This window comes from Artemia sp. Qi Xiang Cuo, chromosome 12 (assembly GCF_049724085.1).
Source record: "Artemia sp. Qi Xiang Cuo chromosome 12, ASM4972408v1, whole genome shotgun sequence".
NCBI classification, from domain to species: Eukaryota; Metazoa; Arthropoda; class Branchiopoda; order Anostraca; family Artemiidae; genus Artemia; species Artemia sp. Qi Xiang Cuo.
Genome location: NC_142805.1, coordinates 59,390,471 through 59,417,139, shown reverse-complemented (window position 1 = coordinate 59,417,139; position 26,669 = coordinate 59,390,471). Strand labels below are relative to the sequence as shown.

The 26,669-nt window shown below is 35.0% G+C and overlaps 1 protein-coding gene across 2 annotated transcripts in view; it reads right to left on the bottom strand.

The window, feature by feature from the left end:
* LOC148946348 (nephrin-like) overlaps positions 1 to 26,669 on the bottom strand; it is a 334,574-nt gene that overhangs the window by 95,322 nt on the left and 212,583 nt on the right. Inside the window, exons 8-9 of one of the 2 annotated variants that reach the window (XM_089097980.1) lie at positions 21,434 to 21,564; positions 403 to 519 (exon numbers count right to left, since the gene is read on the bottom strand). In XM_089097980.1, the coding sequence (XP_088954106.1) occupies positions 502 to 519; positions 21,434 to 21,564 (149 nt within the window). In that variant the 3' untranslated portion in view covers positions 403 to 501. Of the gene's footprint in view, positions 1 to 402; positions 520 to 21,433; positions 21,565 to 26,669 lie in introns of those variants that run through there. The other variant, XM_089097979.1, reaches the window with a different exon arrangement.

The following is a 26,669-nucleotide window of genomic DNA, read 5'->3' as shown; positions in this document are numbered from 1 at the left end:
GTTATTATAAGGTTATTATTAGTTTAAAAAGTAAAATTGATAAGCAAATTTTGTTTTAATTATTCATGTACGGCGAGCCAAATTCAAAACCAGCATTAATTCAAAAACGTTCCAAAGTTAAATTAAAAAAAAAAACAAGTTTTTATTAACTGAAAGTAAGGAGCGACATTAAAACTTAAAACGAACATAAATTATTTCGTGTATGAAAAGGGATGTCCCCTGCTCAATGCCCCGCTCTTTACGTTCAAGTTTTTTATTGTTTTAGAAAGCAGAGCTGTGAGAAAGAATCAAACTTTAGCGTAAAGAGCGGGGCGTTGAGCAGGGGAGAGGTTTTTGATATACGGAATAATTGCTAAAAAGACTAAAGAAGCATACATAAATTGAAAGTGATTATTAGCATATTGTCTCGAGACGTTCAGCTGGGCTAACAACAAACTATTCTTGATTGAATGCGTATCAAATCGTTCACGACGGTGATGTGTAGGGAAAGAATAGCCTTTCTCACTTGAAAGCAAAATTCTAAAAAAAAAAAATATAAGAGAATTGCATACCAAACAACCTAGTTTGTATTTTGATTCCAATTGTCTAAAATTCTTTAATTTGGAAATTAACTCTCACTGGTAATTAGCAATGAGAAAAATTTTCCTAAAATTGTACACGATTTTTATCGTAATTGGGCTCTTCTAGGAATTCCATTGACAAATCTAATCATTTATAATAGTGAGGGGTGAATACAGAATGGTCCTTCTCACTGAAACTAAAATTCTAAACAGAAGTTAAAAACAATTAACTCTTTTTAATTTTTTATTTTTAATTTTTAATTTTTAACTAAAATTCTAAACATTAAGAGTTAAAAACAATTTTCAGACCAAACAATATACCTTGTATGCTAATTTCAAACATTTGGAATTCTTGACTTTATATAAACCTTTAAGAATTAGTAGCTTAAGAAAAATGTTGCCTCCTTAGATTTAAAAAATACCTTTTCTTGATATTTTCATTGAAAATATCGGAAACACAATTACCCCACAAGATTTTTGGACAATACATACCGCTAATTTTTCATAAATTTCTACAGTGTAAACGCAACTAAAACCTGGAGTTTTGTCTTCTTACGTAATAGAAATATTTATCGTGAAACTTTCTTTTCACAAACGGATGGAAAGAGGAGTTAATTTTTGAGGGAAAAACTCATTAAGGAACCAAAAACAGGTGAGACATAAGAAATGTAATAGTAGTTATGGTATGAGTCGCAAATTATGTCGACATTATTAAGAGGGTTTCATAGAACCAAAGCTCACCTTCGAACCAGGACTAATCAAACCATGATAATGAGTGGCGTGTAAAGAATAGTCCTTCTCACTAGAAACTAAAATTTTAAGAACCAAAATTTATAATAGCGTACAGACATATGTTTTATGCTAACTCCAAACGTTTGAAATTTTTTACTTTAAAGTTTAACCTTCAAAATTAGTAGCGTAGGAAAATTACCACACCCCTCCCCCTCTCTAGGCTTAAAAAAATACTTTTCTTATATTTCCATTGCAAAAGATGGAAAAACAACAAAATTACGTCTAAAGATTTTTGAAAAAAATTTTCACCCTTCCTACATTTTGTGAACAAACCACTCCACTAAATCCTGAAGTTTGTCGCAAGAGAAATATATTTTTTAAAATGTTCTTGTCGCTAACGGGTATGGAGCAAGGAATTAATTTGGGAGGGGGAAGGTAAACTCATTATAGAACAAAAACAGGTAAAACCTACCAACTGTAATAGGAATTATTGCACCTTTTTTCAATTCTTTTTTTTTATTTGTAAGAGGGTCCCATAAAACCAAAACTCCCTCCCTCACTCTTATACCAAAGCGTAAGTGGGCATGGCAAATCTCAAACACCACATTTAAAAACTTTTCATGAGTGGTCTTTCAGAAAAATAAGGGGTTGAATTTAACCCCTAACGTCTGAGATGTTTTTTGACAAAGCCTGACAAAATGGGCATTAATGGGGTAGCAGCTCTCCTCTTATGACGGAAAATGTAGCTGTCATGAGTCTATTTAGTTGTTTAGTGTGTGTGTTTTGTAAACGGCTAGCCGTTTTACTGCGCGTCAGCAAAAACTTAGGTTTTATCATAGTGCAGCAGTTGTAAATTGTGAAGTGTTACGAGTATAATCGTGTTTATTAATAAACTAATAAAGTAAATAAAATAAAGTAAAGTTATGGGAAAAGTATTTTTTTTTCTTTTAATGTATGCACTCAAATAAAATGTTTAAATTAGGTGTAAAAAGTCGTTATTGGCTCAGGAAGGAAGCTTCCCTCATACCTAAGAAAATCTGATTTTTTTTAATTAAGGCAAATACATTTGTATTAGCTATCTATACAATTATTGATATAGAACAGTTTGGCTACACCGTATATTTACGGTGAGCACACGGGTTTGAGGAGGTCATAGCCCATCGTCTATTTAATATTGGTTCGTGTTTGTTATTGAAACAAACATAAATATAAATGAAAAATGAATTTTTACGAATCAAACAGTTCGCGGTAACGAACTGTAAGTAAGGAGCGACACGGCTCAAGTGTAACCGAAACTCTAAAAAACGGAATTTTGATACCAATAAATACATCAAAAGAATCAAATTTTAATGCTGATTTCAAATATATAAGTTTGATCACCCATCAAAAGTTTAGTCTTACCCATCAAAAGTTATGCGCCTGAGAAAATTTGGCTGATTTTAGAAAAAGGCGGAAAGACCCACTAAAAATTATAGAACCTTAATGAAAATCACACCATCATATTCAGCATATCAGAGAACCCTACTGTAGAGGTTTCAAGCATCTATCTACAAAAATGTGGAATTTTGCATTTTTTGCCAGAAGAAAGATCACGGATGCGTGTTTATTTGTTTTTTTTTTGTTCTTTTCCCCAGCGGTGATCGTACCGACCCAGTGGTCCTAGAATATCGTGGGAGGGCTCATAGGAATGGAAATTAAAAGTTCTAGGGCTCTTTTTTTACCAAAAAAAAATGGAGGCCAACTAGGCCCCCTCCCACGCTCATTTTTTTCCCAATGTCAACCGATCCAAATTTTGAGATAGCCATTTTGTTCAACATGGTCGAAAATACGATAACTATGTATTTTTGGATGACTTAATCCCCCGAATTCCCCTGAGGGAGGGCTGAAAGGTATGAACTTTGCCCAATGTTAACATATAGTATTGGTTATTGGGAACTATACAGATGTTTTCAGGGGGGATTTTTTCCGGTAGGTGGGGAGGGTGGTCGATGCCTGCACCTCTATGTCTGTGTGTGTAGGCATTTTGATCTTTTATGCTACTAAATAGAAAAAACAAGCTTTTTCAACTGAAATTAAGGAGCAACACTAAAACTTGAAAACGAATAGAAATTATTCCGTATATTGAGGGCGGTTCCCCTTCCCCGATCCTTGCTCCTTATACTAAAGTTTTAAAGTTCCTAAGAAATACTTAATACGATCCTTGCATTTCAGGAATCGTTATTAAAAGATTGGGACAAAAAGTCAAGTTTTAGCATAAAGAGCAAAGAATGAGGAAGGTGCATCCCCCCCCCACCTCATAAACGGAATAATTCTTGATATTTTTAAATTTAAATATTGATCCTTAGTTTTAGTAAAAAAAAACATTATTTTTTAATTTATTTTCTGACTGTTTTTTCAATCATGCCGGGAAATCCTCCTCCCCCATTTAAATTTCTTCTGGAAATTTGCCCATGGAAACCTTTCCTTGTGGAAAATCCTCTTGTTTACAGTTTCTTACCACGAACTGTTCAGTTATAAAGTTTTTCCTCCTGGTAAAACTATGGTTGGACAGCTAGTCAAATTTCATTTCCAGAGTTAGGATTCATGACACCCGGAAAAAAAACTGTCCTTGTATGTCGATGCCTGCACCTCTATGTCTTTGTATGTCGATGAACCCGTCTGGCACCTCTTCTTCTGTGTGTGTAGGCATTTTTGATCTTTTATGCTACTAAATAGAAAAAACAAGTTTTTTCAACTTAAATTAAGCAGCAACATTAAAACTTGAAAACGAATAGAAATTATTCTGTATATTGAGGGCGGTTGCCCCTTCCCCGATCCTTGCTCCTTATGCTAAAGCTTTAAAGTTCCTAAGAAATACTTAATACGACCCTTGCATTTCATCAATCGTTATTAAAAGATTGGGACAAAAAGTCAAGTTTTAGCATAAAGAGCGAGTAATGAGGAAGGTGCAGCCCCCCCCTCATAAACTGAATAATTTCTGATATTTTTAAATTTAAATATTGATCCTTACTTTTGGTAAAAAAAACAGTATTTTTTAATTTATTTTCTGACTGTTTTTTCAATCATGCCAGGAAATCCTCCTCCCCCGTTTGAATTTCTTCTGGAAATTTACCCATGGAAACCATTCCTTGTGGAAAATCCTCTTGTTTACAGTTTGTTACCACGAACTGTTCAGTTAATTGTTATAAAAATTAATTTTTTCTAGAGTTTCGGTTACTATTACAACGAGTCACCCTTATATATAGTTCGTTGCCACAAACAGGTTTGATGCTAAGAATATTTCTGCAATAAGAACACAGCTTTATCCAGCAGTAGCCAATTACTATATAAGTCTGAAAATATTTGAAAATATTAGTCTGGAAATACAGTAATACTAAACTTTATTAAACCTCGATTCATAAATAAGAACTGATAATGAGTAGGCCTATATATTACAGAATATGCATTTCACATAAACAGAATGAAGATTGCTTTTTTTTCAGTCGGATTTCTTATCCTCTTAGAGCCACTAAATTCTATACGTTCAAAAACGGAAAATTTTATGTATCTATCCCAAACTAGACTATTTAAATTTGAGCAGTTAGTACTTAACATACTTAGTTTTGGGGCATTCTACAAACAATATCCCTTATGGAACATATGCTTCAACTTTAGTGAGGAGCTTTTACGTCACAGGGGAATTAATTCAGGGCGGTACTAGATATACGCGTCCAAATATCTTTGACTAACTAGTTTCGTGTAAATGCTTTGAAAAAATAAGAGCATTAAACAATATGTAATTATTTTGTTTTTTTATGTAAAGGTAGATATTTTTTATTTTAATTTATCTGCTGAAGACGGCCACTGTTTATGAGACCGAAATATCAAGATATTTTTTATTTGTTTCACTGTCAATTAAAAGGTTCAATATAATGAACTAATTCGTCACGGAACGGCTCTGTGGTCTTTGTAAAGTTAAAAAAAACAAAAAAAAACAATTTTTGTTTAACTGAAATTAAGGAGCAACACTAAAACTCAAAACGAACATAAATTATTCCGTATATGACGGTGGGTTGCCCCCTCCTCAAACTCCTCAATACCTTGCTCATGACGCTAAGGTTGTTAGTACTTTTAATCAAAGCTTCCTATTCTAATAAAACTGATTCTGTGTTTCAGTAGCCGTTCAAAAAAAAAAAAAAAAAAAAAAAAAAAAAAAATTGGAACAAACAATCAAACTGTAACGTAAAGAGCAAGGTATTGAGGAGGGGGAAACCACTTCATATACGAAATAATTTCTGTTCAATTTGAATGTTATTCCTGGTCCTTAATTCAGATAAAGAAACTTGTTTCTTATTTTGTTTAATTTCTGATCGTTCTTCAATTAATTCTGGTAAATCTGGCTCACCCTCCATGAAATTCTAACCTCCCTCACGAGGAAATCCTCCGTGAAAATTTTCTACAGCGTAAAATAAACCCCCCCCCCGTGAAATTTCCTCCAGACAGCTCTATCCACGCTGAAACCCCCTCCCTCGTTAAATGTCTTGCGGACGATTCAGCCGGAAAAATTCTCCTTAGAATACTTTCATTAGAAAAAGACTTTAATCCTAATCGTTTTCTCGATCGCTCCTGAAATCACCCCTTCCGCTGAAATTTTTTCCCGTAAATCCAAAAACGCTGAAAATAGCCCATGGATAATTCACCCGGAATATCTTCACATATAAAATTGACTTGGCAAAGAGAAAGTAAGACAATTAAAAAGAATTTCGTAGAGGAACTCTGTCAAATTTCCCCCCCCCCCCTCGTGTAAGACATTCCCTAGAAATTCATCCCCCGGAGATGTCCCTCCCCAAAAAAATTCTCCCCATGGAACCCACCCTAAAGACCAAATCCCCCCCCCCGAAAGATGTCTGTAGACTTCCCAATAACAAATACTATACGTAACCAATGGACAAATTTCATAGCTTACAAACCTCCCCCGACGGACTATGGGGGTCGTTTTACCCCTACACATAGTTAGTGGATCTTTCAAGTACACTGAACAAAATGGCTATCTCAAGATTATGATTGGATAACTTTTGGGAAAAAAGGGGCGTGGTAGATGGGCTAGTTGCCCTCTCCAATCTTTTTGGTCACTTAAAAAGGGCACTAGAGATTATAATCTCACTTTGAATGCACCCTCTCCAGATCTTTTTGGACCATTATTTTGATTCGATTACCCCTGGGAAAAAAAATAAGCACGCATCCACGATCTTTCGTCTGACAAAAAATGAGAAATTCCGCATTTTTGTTTAAATGAGCTTGAAACTTTTATAGCAGGGTTCTCTGATACGCTGAATCTGATGGTGTGATTTTTATAATGAATCCTTGACTTTTAGGGGGGGGGGGGAGGTTCCTCCTAGTTCAAAAATCAACCAAATTTTTCTCAGGCTCACAACTTTTGATGGATATTACTAAATTTGGTGAATACAATATAATTAGAATCAGCATAATAAGCTGTTTCTGTTGATGTATCTATTGATATCAAAGTTTTTAGAGTTTCAGTTACTATTGAATCGAGCCGTTCCTTACTTATAATCCGTTACCACGATCTGTTTAATAATTATGCCTTAAAAAATGTACCAGAATTAGTTGGGTGGAAACCGTTATTTTACTGAGACCCAAGTAAAGTATACAAGCCTCAAGTCAAGTCTTCTGACTTCAAAATTCTGAGTTTTTTGAATTTTCGCACTTGAAAGCCAACGATTATTCGTCAGTTAACAAATGGATTCAGCGAAATTGTAGCAGAACCGAGAAAGGCAGACATAAAAGTTCACTATGCAACTATGACTGAAGGCCAATAGGACTGCCAGTATTCTAAACGAGTATATTCAAGAACAGTCTAGATAGAAGACTGTTGGTACTCAAGAGACATAACTGTCAAAAAACAGAGCTAAATTAACAAGTTTCTCTACTACGTGAGAAATAGTTGTTAAGTAAGAGCTGTGTCAAGCTATCAGCCTCCTGGAATTTGGAGCTGATAGCCGAATTAAAAAAAAATTCCCCGCCGGCTTTACGTTACACCAAGAAAGAAGCATGTCAAACTTTCTTCCTCCTGGATTTTGAAATCGTCGGCTGTATTAACAAGTTTCCAAGCTTTATGTCATATTACTGCCAAGAAAGAAATGTCTCAAACTTTCTGGCCGTTGGATTAAATTTTTAAGTACCAGTGACAGTGAAAATTAAATCTTCCTTTTTGAATCGGTTAAGTGGAAACTTACCAAATTATACGTGTCTTAGAAAATTAGAAAAAGTGGCCATTAAATTTTCATTAAAAAAAACTAAATACCGTTTTTGTAATAGCTGGCGTTAAATAAAAAAAAGAAACGCTGGTGACAAATCGGCAAAATTACAAGCCAAAAATAATATGCCATCGAAGAAGATTGACTTTGTTGGAGGTTGCCTTTGAACGAGCAGTATTCTTCGGGAATCAACAGAACGCTTATTTTCACGGTTCAAAATGGCAACACTGACACAAAGGTGACGCAGCCTTAAAAACTGTATTATTTGGAAAGAACAAAATTCTAAATTTTAAAAATTATGGTTTTCACTTATGAATAGACCTAAGATCAGTCCAGGTGGCAATAGTGTTTTTATTCTGATGCCCTTTTACCTACCATGACAGCTAGTTTGAAATTGATAATCTCGTGCCAGCCGTGTCACACAAGAAGATTTTCTTTGCAATCACAAACAAACTTTCTTTTGTGAAGATGACTATGGGACACTTTTGGGTTTTGCAATTTTCTTGGAACTTTATTTATTACTTAAAAAAAGCTGTTTAACGCAAATAAATAGATTGAGTGAAAACTGGACAGCTTCTGTTAAGAAAGATTTTTTCTTGGAACTTTTCTTTTGCAAAAATGATTAAGGGAGCCTTTTGGGTTTGTAATTTTCCTGACAAATTAATTATTAATAAGAAAAAAGCTTTGCAAGGCAGAAAAGTAGGAGTGTGAACCAGGCAATTTTTTAAAGAAAGGCTTTTTCTTGGGACGTTTTCTTTTGCGAAGATGACTAAGGGGGACTTTGTATTTTTAATACTCTTGAAACTCTAATTATATTAATAAAAATGTTGTGCAATGCAAAAAAGTAAAATGCGTGAAAACTGGGAATTTTTTTTAAAGAGAGGCTTTTTCTTAAAAAAAATTTTTACGAAGATGTCTAAGCTGTATTTTTGTGTTCTTAATATTTTTAAAGCTTCAATTATATTAATAAAAAAGCTATGCAATGCAAAAAAGTAGAATGCGTGAAAACCAGGCAGTTGTTTTAAGAAAGGCTTTTTCTTAATTTTTTTTCTTTTTGAAGATGATAGGAAAACTATGGTTTTTAATTTTCTTGAAATTTTAATTATTATTAAAACATAGCTATGCTAAGCAAAAAGTAGAATCTGTAAAAAGCAAGTACTTAGAAATGTGAACGTCTCCCAATTTTGATCAAAATGGTATTTGCGCACAATAACTTTCATCATAAAGATATTGTTAATTTGGACAAATGTGTGCTTTATCTTAAAAATACACAATTTTTCCTATGTTTCTCTTCAGTTTTTATCTGAAAATGGCTCAGTTGGCTCAGATTCTTGGCTAAGTTGGCTCTTGACTGAGGAGAACTTCGATTGCCAAAATGGAGAAAAGTACAAAAAGTTACACTCAATCAATCAATTTATCAATCAATTTATTCAATTAATAAACACAACAAAATACACTTCAATATAAACTCCCCCGTAAGGCTCTATGGCCAGGAAAAAACAGAGGAGAAACAAAAATGAAACAAATACAAGTATTTTCAATATAATGCATTGCATTTCAACCTTTCAAAGACTCAACACACACACACACACACACACAAAACAAAACAAAGAATAGAAAAAAAACAATAATTAAAAGACCCAAACAAAAAGCGATTTTGTGAGAGCCCCCCCCCCCCAAAAAAAAGAGGATGTTGGGAAATCCAATAAAATAAACCAAATTCCAGATATATATTTAAAACCAAACCACAAAAAAAAAATAATATACAAAATCAATACCCCTCAAAACAAATTTTTCCAACCCAGGCTAGTGTCACCCCCCCCCCCCCAGACAATAATAATAAAAATTAACAAATAATAAAAATTAACAAAAATATATTTAAAAATAAAATATCAAGACATTAAAAAATGTCTTAAGATTCTTTTGAAACTACCAAACCAGTGACATTCTTGAGCTGACTCAGGTAGGCCATTCCAAACGATATGACAAGCAGTTAATGAATTGAAGTTAGACCTCACCAATGGAGTAGATAAAATATTAATTCCTGGAAGTGCAAAGATGATGCGAAAACCTATCAATGACGAACGAAGAGTAGTTTGAGGGGCTGTGGGAACATCATCATGAATTTGATGAAAACTGAAAGACACGCACGAAAGAGTGTAGAGAGACTGCAAATCAAGTAATAGGCTAGTTGGGTTAATTGTAGAACAATTTGTTTCCTGTATAAGCCTTCTTGCCTTATCATATAACTTAGAAAGTGGTTTCATAAAAGAAGAGAAAGTTGACATCCATATTGTAGGGCAATAAGAGACGTAGAACTGAACTTAGCAATGGAACAGAATTTTTAAAACAGATCCAGGAAAAATGTGTTTTAGCTTCCTCAAAATTCCAAGACTCCTTCAGATCTTCATATTAATTAGTCCAATATGATGCTTGAATGAAAGGTTTTCATCGAGAAGAATACCGAGAAATCGGACATATCGTTCCTTAGGTCTACTAAGAGAGCCACTTGAAAGCTGGATTTTAGATAACTCAGGGCACGCCAGAGAAATACGGGGAAAAATTAAAAAACTTGACTTAGCAACATTTAGTGCAAGGAAATTTGTATCAAACCAAACAATGACTCTCTCAAAAAAGTCAAATAAATTGGCAAGTATCTCAGACTCAGGTTCTACCAATGGTACTGTCATCAGCGAAAGCAACGAGAGTGTCCACATCCTCCGAAAATGATGGATTTTTTTTACCATTCAAAGATTCAGGATGACATAGACGACAGCAAACTGTAGGTTTTTGATTCATAACCGCAACTATAAGGTCGTTAACATAAATCAAAAACAAAAACGGTCCAAGAACCGATCCTTAAGGAACACTAAACTCAACTTCAGACGAAAAGCGGGAAAGGGAATCTATGGAGATGGTTCTACCTGACAAATAGGAATAAAACCAAGCATAAACCTGTCCTCCTACGCCATTGTGTGATAGCTTATAAAGCAGTATCCCATGAGTTAAAGAGTCAAAAGCCTTACGGACATCTAGGAATATAGTTGCAGGAATCAAACCAGAGTCAAGCGCAGTGTGGAGAAAATTTAAAAGAGCTACACACGCATGCTCCGTAGAATGTTTAGCTCGGAAGCCAAACTGAAAATCCTGAAAAAATCTTTTAGCCTCTAGAAAAGCAAGTAGAAGGGAAAGCATGGTCTTTTCAAAAATGTTGCTAAGAACAGACAGCAAAAATATAGGACGATAGTTTAATGGATCACTTTTTGGTGCATCTTTATATAAAACCATTACTCTAGCTCACTTAAAAGAATTGGGGGAAACATCCTTTTCAAAGAAAGATTTATAAGTTTTCTCAATAAAGAAAGAATTGAAGGAAGAATTAACTAAACTACCATTTATGGAATACAATCAGGGCCAGGCGACGAAAAACCATTCAAGCTATTTACAATCCTGGCTACTTCAGCATCAGAAGCCAGATATAACACCATCGATTTGAGACAAGGCGGACCAAGATAAGATTTGTAATCTGGTTGTGACTGTGAAGACCTGACTGAAGAAGCAGTGTTTTTCCGAATATTGGCAAAATATGATGTAAATGCTTCTTGAACAAATAGAATTCCCTCAACAACCATATCACCAACTACAAGACTTGGAGGGATAGAAGGAGCTGGAGAAGAACGTTTGAGGACGGAATTAAACACTTGCCAATTTTTTCGAATATCTTTCCCACAATCCGAGAATTTTTTTGAATAATAAAGGAATTTAGCCTTCCGGCATAAAGAGCTAATACATACCTATAGAGTTTGAATTGCTGAAGACGTGCAGCATTCAAAGCATTCAATACTTTACTTGGGTCTCAGTAAAATAACGATTTCCACCCAACTAATTCTGGTATATTTTTTAAGACTAATTCTGGTATATTTTTTAAGTATTAAACAGATCGTGGTAACGGATTATAAGTAAGGAACGGCTCGATTCAATAGTAACTGAAACTCTAAAATCTTTGATATCAATAGATACATCAACAGAAACAGCTTATTATGCTGATTCTAATTATATTGTATTCACCAAATTTAGTAATATCCATCAAAAGTTATGAGCCTGAGAAAAATTTGGTTGATTTTTGAACTAGGAGGAACCCCCCCCCTAAAAGTCAAGAAATCTTTAGGAAAATCACACCATCAGATTCAGCGTATCAGAGAACCCTGCTATAGAAGTTTCAAGCTCATTTAAACAAAAATGCGGAATTTCACATTTTTTGTCAGACGAAAGATCGTGGATGCGTGCTTTTTTTTTTTCCCAGGGGTAATCGAATCAAAATAATGGTCCAAGAAGATCTGGAGAGGGTGCATTCAAAGTGAGATTATAATCTCTAGTGCCCTTTTTAAGTGACCAAAAAGATTGATGAGGGCAACTAGCCCACCTACGACGCCCCTTTTTTCCCAAAGTTATCCAATCAAAATCTTGAGATAGCTATTTTGTTCAGTGTACTTGAAAGATCCACTAACTATGTGTAGGGGTAAAATGACCCCCATAGTCCGTTGGGAGAGGTTTGTAAGCTATGAAATTTGCCCATTGGTTACGTATTGTATTTGTTATTGGGAAGTCTACAGACATCTTTCGGGGGGGGGGGATTTGGTCTTTAGGGTGGGTTCCATGAGGAGAATTTTTTTGGGGAGGGACATCTCCGGGGGATGAATTTCTAGGGAAAGTCTTAAACGAGGGGGGGGGGGAGATTTGACAGAGTTCCTCTACGAAATTCTTTTTAATTGTCTTACTTTCTCTTTACCAACTCAATTTTGTATGTGGAGATATTCCGGGTGAATTATCCATGGGCTATTTTCAGCGTTTTTGGATTTACGGGAAAAAATTTCAGCGGAAGGGGTGATTTCAGGAGCGATCGAGAAAAAGATTAGGATTAAAGTCTTTTTCTAATGAAAGTATGCTAAGGAGAATTTTTCCGGCTGAATCTTCCGCAAGACATTTGACGAGGGAGGGGGTTTCAGCGTGGATAGAGCTTTCTGGAGGGAATTTCACGGGGGAGGGGGGGTATATTTTACGCAGGAGAAAATTTTCACGGAGGATTTCCTCGTGAGGGAAGTTAGAATTTCATGGAGGGTGAGCCAGATTTACCAGAATTATTTGAAGAACGATCAGAAATTAAACAAAATAAGAAACAAATTTCTTTATCTGAATTAAGGACCAGGAATAACATTCAAATTGAACATAAATTATTTCGTATATGAAGCGGTTGCCCCCTCCTCAATACCTTGGTCTTTACGTTACAGTTTGATTGTTTGTTCCAATTTTTTTTTTTTTTTTTTTGAACGGCTACTGAAACACAGAATCAGTTTTATTAGAATTGGAAGCTTTGATTAAAAGTACTAACAGCCTTAGCGTCATGAGCAAGGTATTGAGGAGTTTGAGGAGGGGGCAACCCACCGTCATATACGGAATAATTTATGTTCGTTTTGAGTTTTAGTGTCGATCCTTAATTTCAGTTAAACAAAAATTGTTCTTTTTTTTATTTTTTTTTAACTTTACAAGGACCACAGAGCCGTTCCGTGACGTATTAGTTCATTATATTGAACCTTTTAATTGACAGTGAAACAAATAAAATATATCTTGATATTTCGGTCTCATAAACAGTGGCCGTCTTCAGCAGATAAATTAAAATAAAAAATATCTACCTTTACATAAAAAAACAAAATAATTACATATTGTTTAACGCTCTTATTTTTTCAAAGCATTTACACGAAACTAGTTAGTAAAAGATATTTGAACGCGTATATCTAGTACCGCCCTGATTTAATTCCCCTGTGGCGTAAAAGCTCCTCACTAAAGTTGAAGCAGATGTTCCATAAGGGATATTGTTTGTAGAATGCCCCAAAACTAAGTATGTTAAGTACTAACTGCTCGAATTTAAATATTCTAGTTTGGGATAGATACATAAAATTTTCCGTTTTTGAACGTATAGAATTTAGTGGCTCTAAGAGGATAAGAAATCTGACTGAGAAAAACAATCTTCATTTTGTTTATGTGAAATGCATATTCTGCAATATATAGGCCTACTCATTATCAGGTCTTATTTATGAACCGAGGTTTAATAAAGTATAGTATTACTGTATTTCCAGACTAATATTTTCAAATATTTTCAGACTAATATAGTAATTGGCTACTGCGGGATAACAGCTGTGTTCTTCTTTCAGAAATATTCTTAGCATCAAACAGTTTGTGGCAACGAACAGTTTGTGGCAACGAACTATAAATCAGGGTGATTCGTTGTAATAGTAACCGAAACTCTAGAAAAAATTAATTTTATAACAATTAACTGAACAGTTCGTGGTAACAAACTGTAAACAAAAGGATTTTCCACAAGGAATGGTTTCCATTGGCAAATTTCCAGACAAAATTTAAAAGAGGGAGGAGGATTTCCTGGAATGATTGAAAAAACAGTCAGAAAATAAATTAAAAAATACTGTTTTTTTACCAAAAGTAAGGATCAATATTTAAATTTAAAAATATCAGAAATTATTCAGTTTATGAGGGGGGGGCGGCACCTTCCTCATTACTCGCTCTTTATGCTAAAACTTGACTTTTTGTCCCAATCTTTTAATAGCGATTCCTGAAATGCAAGGGTCGTATTGAGTATTTCTTAGGAACTTTAAAACTTTAGCATAAGGAGCAAGGACCGGGGATGGGGCAACCGCCCTCAATATACGGAATAATTTCTATTCGTTTTCAAGTTTTAATGTTGCTCCTTAATTTCAGTTGAAAAAACTTGTTTTTTCTATTTAGTAGCATAAAAGATCAAAAATGCCTACACACACAGAAGAAGAGGTGCCAGACGGGTTCATCGACATACAAAGACATAGAGGTGCAGGCATCGACATACAAGGACAGTTTTTTTTCCGGGTGTCATGAATCCTAACTCTGGAAATGAAATTTGACTAGCTGTCCAACCATAGTTTTACCAGGAGGAAAAACTTTATAACTGAACAGTTCGTGGTAAGAAACTGTAAACAAGAGGATTTTCCACAAGGAAAGGTTTCCATGGGCAAATTTCCAGAAGAAATTTAAATGGGGGAGGAGGATTTCCCGGCATGATTGAAAAAACAGTCAGAAAATAAATTAAAAAATACTGTTTTTTTTTTACTAAAACTAAGGATCAATATTTAAATTTAAAAATATCAGAAATTATTCCGTTTATGAGGGGGAGGGGGATGCACCTTCCTCATTCTTTGCTCTTTATGCTAAAACTTGACTGTTTTGTCCCAATCTCTTAATAACGATTCCTGAAATGCAAGGGTCGTATTAAGTATTTCTTAGGAACTTTAAAACTTTAGCATAAGGAGCAAGGATCGGGGAAGGGGAACCGCCCTCAATATACGGAATAATTTCTATTCGTTTTCAAGTTTTAATGTTGCTCCTTAATTTCAGTTGAAAAAGCTTGTTTTTTCTATTTAGTAGCATAAAAGATCAAAAACGCCTACACACACAGAAGAAGAGGTGCCAGACGGGTTCATCGACATACAAAGACATAGAGGTGCAGGCATCGACATACAAGGACAGTTTTTTTTTCCGGGTGTCATGAATCCTGACTCTGGAAATGAAATTTGACTAGCTGTCCAACCACAGTTTTACCAGGAGGAAAAACTGTGTAACTGAACAGTTCCTGGTATGAAACTGTAAACAAGAGGATTTTCCACAAGGAATGGTTTCCATGGGCGGATTTCCAGAAGAAATTTAAATGGGGGAGGAGGATTTCCCGGCATGATTGAAAAAACAGTCAGAAAATAAATTAAAAAATACTGGTTTTTTTTTTTACTAAAACTAAGGATCAATATTTAAATTTAAAAATATCAAGAATTATTCCGTTTATGAGGGGGGGGGATGCACCTTCCTCATTCTTTGCTCTTTATGCTAAAACTTGACTTTTTGTCCCAATCTTTTAATAACGATTCCTGAAATGCAAGGGTCGTATTAAGTATTTCTTAGGAACTTTAAAACTTTAGCATAAGGAGCAAGGATCGGGGAAGGGGAACCGCCCTCAATATACGGAATAATTTCTATTCGTTTTCAATTTTAATGTTGCTCCCTAATTTCAGTTGAAAAAGCTTGTTTTTTCTATTTAGTAGCAAAAAGATCAAAAATGCCTACACACACAGAAGAAGAGGTGCCAGACGGGTTCATCGACATACAAAGACATAGAGGTGCAGGCATCGACATACAAGGACAGTTTTTTTTTCCGGGTGTCATGAATCCTGACTCTGGAAATGAAATTTGACTAGCTGTCCAACCACAGTTTTACCAGGAGGAAAAACTGTGTAACTGAACAGTTCGTGGTAAGAAACTGTAAACAAGAGGATTTTCCACAAGGAATGGTTTCCATGGGCAAATTTCCAGAAGAAATTTAAATGGTGGAGGAGGATTTCCTGGCATGATTGAAAGTCATAAAATAAATTAAAAAACTGTTTTTTTTACTAAAAGTAGGGATCAATATTTAAATTTAAAAATATCAGAAATTATTCCGTTTATGAGGGGGGGGGGGGCAGCACCGTCCTTATTCCTCGCTCTTTGTGCTAAAACTTGACTTTTTGTCCCAATCTTTTAATAACGATTCTTGAAATGCAAGGGTCGTATTAAGTAGTTCTTAGGAACTTTAAAACTTTAGCATAAGGAGCAAGGATCGGGGAAGGGGAATCGCCCTCAATATACGGAATAATTTCTATTCGTTTTCAAGTTTTAATGTTGCTCCTTAATTTCAGTTGAAAAAACTTGTTTTTTTATTTAGTAGCATAAAACATCAAAAATGCCTACACACACAGAAGAAAAGGTGCCAGACGGGTTCATCGACATACAAAGACATAGAGGTGCAGGCATCGACATACAATGACAGGTTTTTTCCGGGTGTCATGAATCCTGACTCTGGAAATGAAATTTGACTTACTGTCCAACCATAGTTTTACCAGGAGGAAAACCTGTATAACTGAACAGTTCCTGGTATGAAACTGTAAACAAGAGGACTCTCCACAAGGAATGGTTTCCATTGGCGAATTTCCAGAAGAAATTTAAATGGGGGAAGGGGATTTTCTGGCATGATTGGAAAAACAGTCAGAAAATAAATTAAAAAATACTGTTTTTTTTTACCAAAATTAAGGATCAATATTTAAATTTAAAAATATCAGAAATTACTCAGTTTATGAGGGGGGGCTGCCTTTTCCTCATTCCTCGCTGTTTATGCTAAAACTTTACTTTTTGTCCCAATCTTTTAATAACGATTCCTGAAATGCAAGGGTCGTATTAAGTATTTCTTAGGAACTTTAAAACTTTAGCATAAGCAGCAAGGATCGGGGAATGGGCAACCGCCCTCAATATACGGAATAATTTCTATTTGTTTTCCAAGTTTTAATTTTGCTCCTTAATTTCAGTTGAAAAAACTTGTTTTTTCTATTTAGTAGCATAAAAGATCAAAACTGCCTACACACACAGAAGAAGAGGTGCCAGACGGGTTCATCGACATACAAGGACATAGAGGTACAGGCATCGACGTACAAGGACAGTTTTTTTTCTGGGTGTCATGAATCCTGACTCTGGAAATGAAATTTGACTAGCTGTCCGACCATAGTTTTACCAGGAGGAAAAACTGCACCGTTTTATAAGACAAAAGAATGTTTGTATTTAAGCAATTTAAATTGGTTTATTTAAATTAAATCAGGAGTGAATTCGAGTTTGAAAAAAAATGATTTATAGCTGGTCCTCCAGGCGAAAATATTTCAGTGCGATGCCCTAAAAGAGAAATTGTAGTAGAAATATAGTAGAATTTGTTAAATGAGTATTTTGTATTCTGTAACACTTCATGGTAAAATGAAAAATGAAAGACTCAATAGAAAGTAAGAGCATTTCCTTTGATAACTTCCTAAGGCGGGTTACAATAGAATAAGATCTTTTCTAAGAAATTTACTTGAGGTTGAGTTTTGGGGGACAGTACTAAAAAAATTGCAAAGTACTGGAAGAACAAACGAAATTTTTAAGAGATCTCGAGATTTCAAGGAGTACAGACCTTAATAGAATACCTTGGTTGACAAAAACACACTACAAAATGAATTTGCCATCTTCACAACATTCGAAAATTGCCACAGCCACTCCTTAGCTAACTAGTATTAATTTTCCGTGATGGAAATTAGAAACATTATTTTGAAATGTAGTTTTGTTCTGTGACTTTCACTCATTGATATTCCTGTTTCATTGCTTTTTATCGTTTTTTTTAGGAATTCGCGCAATAAAATGTTATCAGCAATATCATCGGTAGGATACAAACCCTCAGGGTTGCCACTACGGTCAGTTCCTAAAGTGTTACTATTAACCCAAATTGTGTGCTACACAGTGATTTTCAGTGCTATAGTCAATAAATTGCCTGTGATCATGCTAAAATAGCACTTTCGAGCTATTTTAGTACTGCTTTAGACACCCTGAGGACGTGCTACAGCGCTACACATAAAAAGATAGTGTTAAAAGAGTTCTTTTGTGCTACAAGTGGCAATCCTGCAAGCCCTAAGATAAGAGTAATCATGCCGAGTACTGAGTAGAAGAAATAATGCAGCGCTTTCGGTCGGTTTGGGACTTTCTCAAAATTAATCAAACTCCATAAAATTATATGATGTTAATGCCTAGTTTAAGAAAGCTGCCACGCTTTAATGAGATCTTAACTCATTGTTAAAAAAAAGATTAGAATAATTCTTGAGTACCCAGTGGCTATTCTGACTATTTAATTTTGGTTGTAATTCCGAGCTTCGGTTTCGGTTATTCGAAATTCGCACTTCGGTTATTCCGAGAGGTAATTGTTCACATTTTAGAAGTTCATGCATCCTATTCCAGTTTTAATAATCAATATTATATTTCAATATAACTTTGCAGTTGAAAGTATGATAACACCTTTGATATTGTCTCTAAGGAAGCACTTTCAATATAAAGAATAATAAAATAATTCTTTTCAAATCTGATTTACCCAATTTCCTTGTATTCTAGCACTAATTATTAAGAAAATAATTATTGCATATTTTTTTAACTTCTATGGTTTAAGTTATCCACTGATTTCAGTTTTTTTCACCTTTTATTTCGTCCCGTTTATAACATTCTAAATTCTCATTATAGTTAGATCAATGTACATAGTCATATAAATTTAGTTACGCATGTGTTGACAGAGCGCTTAGAATTAGAAACGTAATTTGACACCAAAGTGCTTCGAGAGTCTACAATTTGGAAATATTTTTTTTCAAATCCTTATTAAAAGCTTAATATTTTCTATTTCGTAAATCAAGTTGTATATGGAAACTCCATATTTAACCTCTTTCCCTGAGCGTGCAAATAAAATTCCAGCCAATGATGACATTGGGGGAATGCCAAAGCAGTCTAATTCATCAAGTGGAAAATATGACTGGAGTAAAGCACGCTCCTGGAATGGAACCTAATGACCAGAAAAGGAAGGAAAACGGATTCTTTTCCACATACAACACTTGACTTTGATCTGAACCTGAATCAAAGAGAGTCAATTGCATGAACACTTTAAATTGTTGAAAGTGAGGCTATTTGGCAAGATTCTGGAAGGCAACGAGACGTTTCAGTTTTAGGAAGCAATGAACCATAAGTCCATTTTGTCACTAAAAAAATGGCGGAAAAACTTTGAAAAGTTCGCCTCAGCAATGTAATTTTTCTTCTGGAAGTGAAATTTATAATATCGATACCACAAATTCTAATTACATTATTATTTTTGCAACCAGAAAAGGGGTTGCAAAGTATTTTCACATTTTCTTTAGGGTTACTATAGGGTACATAGCAGCGTTTCCCAGAGTATGGATTGCGACGCAGAACAGAATTGTAGAAACATTTCCCAGGTAGCAACAAACATTAAATAAACACTATTTTTTGTACTTTTTTTTCGGTTAGACACCAGGAGTTGAAAAAAAATGTGTGCATTGGTTATTTTGTAGCTCTATCCCCATTTATAGTTTTATCGCTCACGCATTACGCTAACAACACTGCTATCTGTTGGGATTTTCCTTAGAGGCCTTCTGTCCATTTTTGGACTTCAATATTTTACAACATATGCGCCCATTCCCGGACCGTATATATTTTATTGTTCGGATTTTTTTACTGCAAAATTCAGGAAAAAAAAACAAAAGTTTAATTCACTTACTAATTTTTAAAATTAAAACGACCGTTAATTTTTTCAATCACTTACATATATCTGATATAATTGTTTTGCAATTTTTGTGGACGGTGTAAGCAAATAAATAAGTGAGTTTTGGTTCCAAAATAAAATCCCTTTGTAAATATTTTTTTTTTTCATAAAGACGGCTATGAAAGATTTTAAAGCTTTATAACGTGCCATGACTAGAAAGTTTGAGAAATGATGGGATAAAGTGTATTAAAAGTAGATTTGAGAAAAATGAATATGTCAAAAGGCATTTATACTGATTATAAATGTATTAAACTTATTAAGTTTAATGTTACCCGTCAAAAGTTTCAAGCCTGAGAAAATTTGCCTGATTTTTGAAAAATGGGAAAACCCTTTTCGTTATACATTTCACATAAAAGTTTGTAAATCACCCTGACAACGTAAATTTAAGTTGTTCCAACTTAGAATAGTAGTTTCAATTGACAAAAAGCACGGGGCGGGGGGGGGGGAATGTTTTACTTCGAAGTCTAGGGGGTAGTTTTGCTTTTTTTTCCTTTTCAAAGAGGAAAAAACCAAAAACAGCGACTTTCTATAAGAAATACCAAATAAAAATGTATTTTTGAAATTCTAGAGGGGGATTCAGGGGAGAAATTTCGCTCCTATTGACACCGCTGAATAGAATCAGCCCTGATATTAAACTGAATTTGGGATTTTTATTATCCAAGTGGGATAGAAGACATTCATGGGATTGGTTAGGCCTGAGTAAATCTTTTCTCCTATGACGTTGAGCTTTTCCCAATTGATGATCTTTTCCCAAAAATACTCCGATCAAAATTTTGAGATAGCCATTTTGTTTAAAATAGTTGAAAAAACATATTACTATGTCTTTTGATATAACCTGCCCCGCCTTCACAACCCCAGGGTGAAGGTTTTTAAGTTATAAAATTTTCCCATTATTTACGCATAGTATTTATTAGTGGGAAGCATGCACACATTTTAGGGGGGGGGAGCGAATTTTCTGCCGGGGGGTTTTCCACGGGGGAATTTACCACGGGTAGAGAAGTTTCCAGGGGGTGAATTTGTCAGGAGAAATTATACACTGGGGGAATTTGCAAGAATTCCTATACGAAATTCTTCTTTTATGTTTTGCTTTTTCTTTTCCGTCTCAATTTTACGCGTGGAGTTGTTAAGGGTAATTGTGTTGGGTAAATTTTCAACGGGATTGAATTGCCTGTAGAATATTACCGTTGGGAGGGTATATCTCCGTGGAGGTGGGGCCAGATTTCCTGGCATTATTTAAAAAAAGATAAGAAATTAAATGAAAAAGAAAAGTTTTTTCAAATGAAAGTAAGGAGCAACGCTAAAACTTAAAACAAACATAAATTATTACGCATATGAAGGGGTTTGCCTCCTCAACACCTCACTCTTTACGCTAAAGTTTGAATTTTGTCTCAATTCTTTAAGAACGACTCCTGAAACACAAGGGTCCTTTAACTAGAACAATAAGAAGCTTTTCTAAAAGTACTAAAAAACTTTCGCGTAAAGAGTTAGGTGTTGAGTGAGATATTTAATAAAAAACATAGACTATAGAAAATTGACATAAAAAATTATCCATAATAGTAATAAGGGTATTTTAAAGGTAAAACCATAGAATTTCCAATGAAAGAGTGAAAAAGAGGGCGGAAGCCCTAGTAAAGGAAACTTACGTTGTGTCTCCACTCAACTCTAAGTGGTGCTGGATTGGCAACAACATGACACTCGAAGTAGACATCATCACCTTCTTTCAAGGATTTACCTTCGAGGCTTTTCCCAAACGTTATAGATAATGACGGAGGATCTAGAGAAAAAAGAATATAATAGGGACAGAGACAAAGATAAAAAATAAAATTTTGACGTAAGGAGTGGATGGTTTAGGAGGTAGCAGCTCTACTTATCTTTAGGGGAAATCCTTTAGGGGAAATCTTGTAGGGAAATCTTGTTGGACACAAATAGAAGTGTTTAAATTAGTTTCATACCTCCTCTACTTGACCTGAAATAGAAAACTTGATAGTATTCGCAAACAAAATCTATTTACTTTCTTTGATAGCTTTGGATGCACTTAAGCTATTTTGATTTGGTTAAATTTTAAGAGCAGAAGTAGCCCCGAAAGTTTGAATATAATACCTTCAGTTGTTCGGGGGTTGAAATTAAAAGGGTAATTTTTAAACGGGGAAAATCTTTAGAATTCATATCAGGAATTTATTTTATTTGTCTTACTTTCTCTTTGGTTACTTAATTTTACATGTAAAGATATTTTGGGGGAAATTTTTTAGCAGGGTTGGAATTCTCTTGGGTATTTCGCTATGAAAGGGGCGGGAGTAGGGGTAGTATTCTACGACAGAAAGTCTTCATGGGGGAAATATCACGACAAGATATTCTTCATGGGGAAATGGAGAAAACAACACCTAATTCAAGGTGTTACGTCAAAAATCGGGAAATTTTCAACGGGAAAAAGCTTTCCATTTGGGGGGGGGGGGGGGTTGGGGTGAGGAATTCCATGAAAAATGTTCTATATAAGGGGGATCTGTGGATGACTCGAAAAAAAAACAGAAATAAAATAGAAAATAAGTCTTTTTTCGAATGTAAGTGTGCTAAGGAGAATTTTTCAGGCTGAATCGTCCGCAAAAATTTTCTGGGGGGATCTGCAATGAGAAAGGAATTGTCCAGGAGTGATTTCCATGGAGGGAGGATCTTATGCCTAAGGAAATTTCAACACTGGAATTTTTGACTGAGGGAATTTTCTATGGAGAAGAGGGTGGATTTTCCGGCATTATTTGAAAAAGGATCGAAAATTAAATATAAAAAAAGTTCTTTCAACCAAAAGTAAGGAGCAACGTCAAAACTTAAAACGAACAGAAATCATTTCGACAGTGATAGGAAGGCAATTAACACCCCTTCCACACCCGTCATTTCCCCAAACACATCCAATCAAAATTTTGAGATAGCCATTTTGTTCAGTGTAGTTGATTTCCAGATAGAAATTATATTTTTGAGCAGGACACTCCCCCACAGCCCACAGGGCAAGGGTTTTAAGTTTTGCCCTGTGGGTATTATAAGGGTTTCTTAAGCGTTGTCGTAGAAACTTCAAAAAAGGCTCGTTCGATTGGAAATTTAAAGGGTTAGTGCCCTATTTAATAGTCAAAAGTAATTGGAGGGCAACTAACCCCCCTCTCACACCCACCTTTTCCCGAAACACATCCAATCAAAATTTAGAGATGGCCATTTTGTTCAACGTAGTTGAAATTTCTGAAAATTAGGTCTTTGAGGATGACAACAACCCCCCCCCCCCCACAGCCCTCATGGCAAGGGTTTTAAGTTATACCCTGGGAGAATATAAGGTTTTTTTTTACAGAAAGCATTGCCGAATAAACTTCAAAAAGGGCTCATTTGATTGGAAATTGAAATGACTAGTGCCCTTTTTGATAGTCGAAAGTTATTGGAAGGCAACCAATACACCTTCCATGCCCACCTTTTTTATCAAAACACATCCAATCAAAATTTTGAGATAGCCATTTTGTTCAAATTAGTAGACAGGTACTGAAATTATATCTTTAAGGATGACACTCCCCCTACAACACTCAGGCTAAGAGTTGTAAGCTATGTCCTGGGGGCATAGAAGGTTTTTATTGAAAGCTTTGTCGTAGAAACTTGAAAAAGGGCTCATTTGATAGGAAATCGAAAGGCCTAGTGCCCTTTTTAATAGTCGAATGTTATTGGAAGGCTTGACATTTTCATAGTAAAAATGCCAACCCTGAGAGCAAGGGTTGTAAATGAGGTCATTTGCCCCTTAGCCTTAATTTAAGCCAAAAACTTTACGGAATTAATTCCTCTTGACTTTGGTAAATAGAATTGAAGTTACTACCGCAGTTCATTTGATTTAACAATTTTTATTTTGTATAGGACCATGGAATTTTATATTTGGGCATTTCATATTTTCGTAATTACAATAAATACTTGTTACAGAAGAATCAACCGTCGAACAGCGATTATGCGGCACTGATAGAACTAGAATGTACTTAAAACAGATGGGACGGTGTAGTTTTGTGCCCGACTATCGGGAACTAAATCAAATTTCAAGGGAGCATTGTTACCCACTACCTCGCATGGATGAGATTCTTGAGGGAATGGGAAAAGCTAAATTTATCAGCAAGCTAAACATAACTCGAGGATATTGGCAGACAAAAATTCACCCTAATAGCATACACAAGACAGCATTTGTGACGCCAAGTGGTCTATACGAGTTTATCGTAATGCCATTCGGGATTCAAGGATCAAGTGAACGATTCCAAAAGCTCATGAATCGTGTTCTCAGAGGTTTGAAACTCTGTCGCTGCTACATGTACGATATTATAATCTTCAGTGACGCTTTCGAGGACCACCTTTGACATATCAAAATGGTGCTACAGAGATATCAGTCAGCAGGACTGACAGTCCATGTTACGGTGGCTTCATGTGATATCGAATCAGAGCAAAAAATTAGCTCGGTGGATTCTTGCATACAAGCATATGATTTCACCGTTAGTAGCCGTCTAGGGGTTGCGATCGCCAATGCTGAGGCCTTGACAAGATATCAGGAATAGGTAACCTCTTTTAGTTTTGTAAATATTGTATATAAATTTTTCGTTGCATGATTCAGAACGAATCGTCGTTGCGGAGAATAAGGATCTGCCGGAGCACCTGTATGGATCTACCTACGGGGAAATAAGCCGGTTAAACATATCAAACGGCAAACTATAGTATTACGTAATGTAGGCGTACTACAGTATTACTGGCGGCGTTTGAAATGATGGATCCAAGCGGCTCGAAATACACTTCGGATGAGCAAGGAATCTTAAGAAGGTTCTTCAACGATCAACTTCTGCAAACCATAGTGCCATTGGGATTTTTCCGTGAGTGCCTAATCTTGGAGAGGCACATCAGACAAGATGTTTTTCACACGTCCGATAAAGAGGGGGCTGATCGTATTTTGCCGGAATACTTTTGGCATGGGTCCGTCAGGTAGTCCGGTTGAGACGGGGTCAGTCTATAGTCACACGTGTGTCACGGGGTTAAGCCAAAGTGGCACCTTTCTTGGAAATAGTGATCAAAGTGGCCTTACCTCATTTGGCGTTATAAATAAGACCTCGAAGATAGAACTCATGAGACAAGGCTGAAGGGGTAGGGGATGTGATAGTTTTTTATATCTTTTATTTTTGCTGTATTCGTTTTGTAGTATTTATTTTCTCGGATGGCAGTTTATTAGTGTGTGCTTTGAAAAAGGCTAATTACCTGTTTTGGCGGAAACCCAAGAAACGAGCTAGCTTCATTTCGTTTTGTATGAATCTTTTGTATGAGATTTTCAGACCTTTCCTGAACTTGAAGAATAAATATCTCTTTTTGAAAATCTTTGAACATTGTGAATTTAGATAGCGAAAATAGTTCCAGATTGAGACCAATTTTAGTAATTGAGTTCTAAATATTGGTTGCTGTGGTAAAAGTGGCAACAAAAGTGTAGGAAAATATGTTTTGATTAAAGTAAAATACAACTCTGAAGCGAGATGTAAATTTTTGTCAACAAAAATTGCGACTGTCTCTGCTCAACCTCTCCGGGTGTTCAACTTACTAAAATTAGTGCTGCTGAGAATATCGCTAGACAAGCGGGACTATAACGGACCAACCTTTTGTATTACATTCCAGTAAACCTATAAAATGGATCAACCTCAAACAAATCAGTTGTATTCCTATTCAGTGTGTGTTCCAATCTAGCGGCGAAAGCAAGCTTTAACTTATATTAAATACTGTGGATATCTTTCTAGGGGCTCTTTGTGCAAAAATTTTCATGGAATTTGAAGAGGCTTTCGCAACGGTTGTCACTATGATTGACTACCGGGCAGTGTTTTCACTTCAACAGATTTTTGAGAGATCAGCCTAATCTCTGATAATACCTCTTCTGATAAAAAGAAGGTACCGAAAATATTTTAGGTACAAAATCGGTATATAGCTCTCAAATCGTCGAGGTTTCACAGATTATTTAAAATGAAAAGTGGGAACACCACTGTCATGTAATGCTATGATTTAAATAAACTTGTGCTACTTTCAGAAGAAACAAAGCAACATGTGAAACCCACTTGGCAAATTTTTGTTAACAAGAAGTGCAAGGACAAATATATGTAGTTTAGCAATGTTACCTCTGATAATACACGCAAAAAATGAAAACTATCATTGATAGGAGACATGCTGTTTCTCCAAAATTCAGGATAAGAACATGATAAATTTCTTTTAACATTTCTGTGTAAACCACCGTTGTTCAGCACCAGGTACAGCAAATGATCATTATGTAATTCATATTTATCTACTTTAATCAATATGTGTTATACGTCTATCCAGTAATAAAATAAATAAAATTTAAATAAAATTAATAAATAATAAAATTCAATTAAATTAATAAATAAAAAAATAAATAAAATTATATATTACTATAAAATAAAAAGTAATAAAATTTTATTTCAGGTAAATATGAATCCAATCCAAGAATAGCAGCATTCAATAATAATCAAATATCATCAGGGCTATATATGGGATCATTGAGGGGATTGTCATAGGGTACAATTCTAGATTTGCTAATTTTTCCTATCTTATGAAGGGGCTAGGTTTGGAAAATGAAACTTTCAGGGATGGGTCTACAGACTAAAGTATGTCAATAGAAGGTATTTTGAAGTAGCTACCTCCTTTTTTTCTCCCTTTAGAGGGTCCTGACCTTTGATGATCTTTCAAGATCTTTGTGTTATAAAAATGAAACCTTACAAAATAGATCTTCTGCTTCAATGAAGTACAACAAACTATTTTCAGCTTTACATCTTTGCTCAATCCCAATTTATGAGGTTTCAAAGATCCACAAATACATTTCTTAAATTTTGAAAAAAA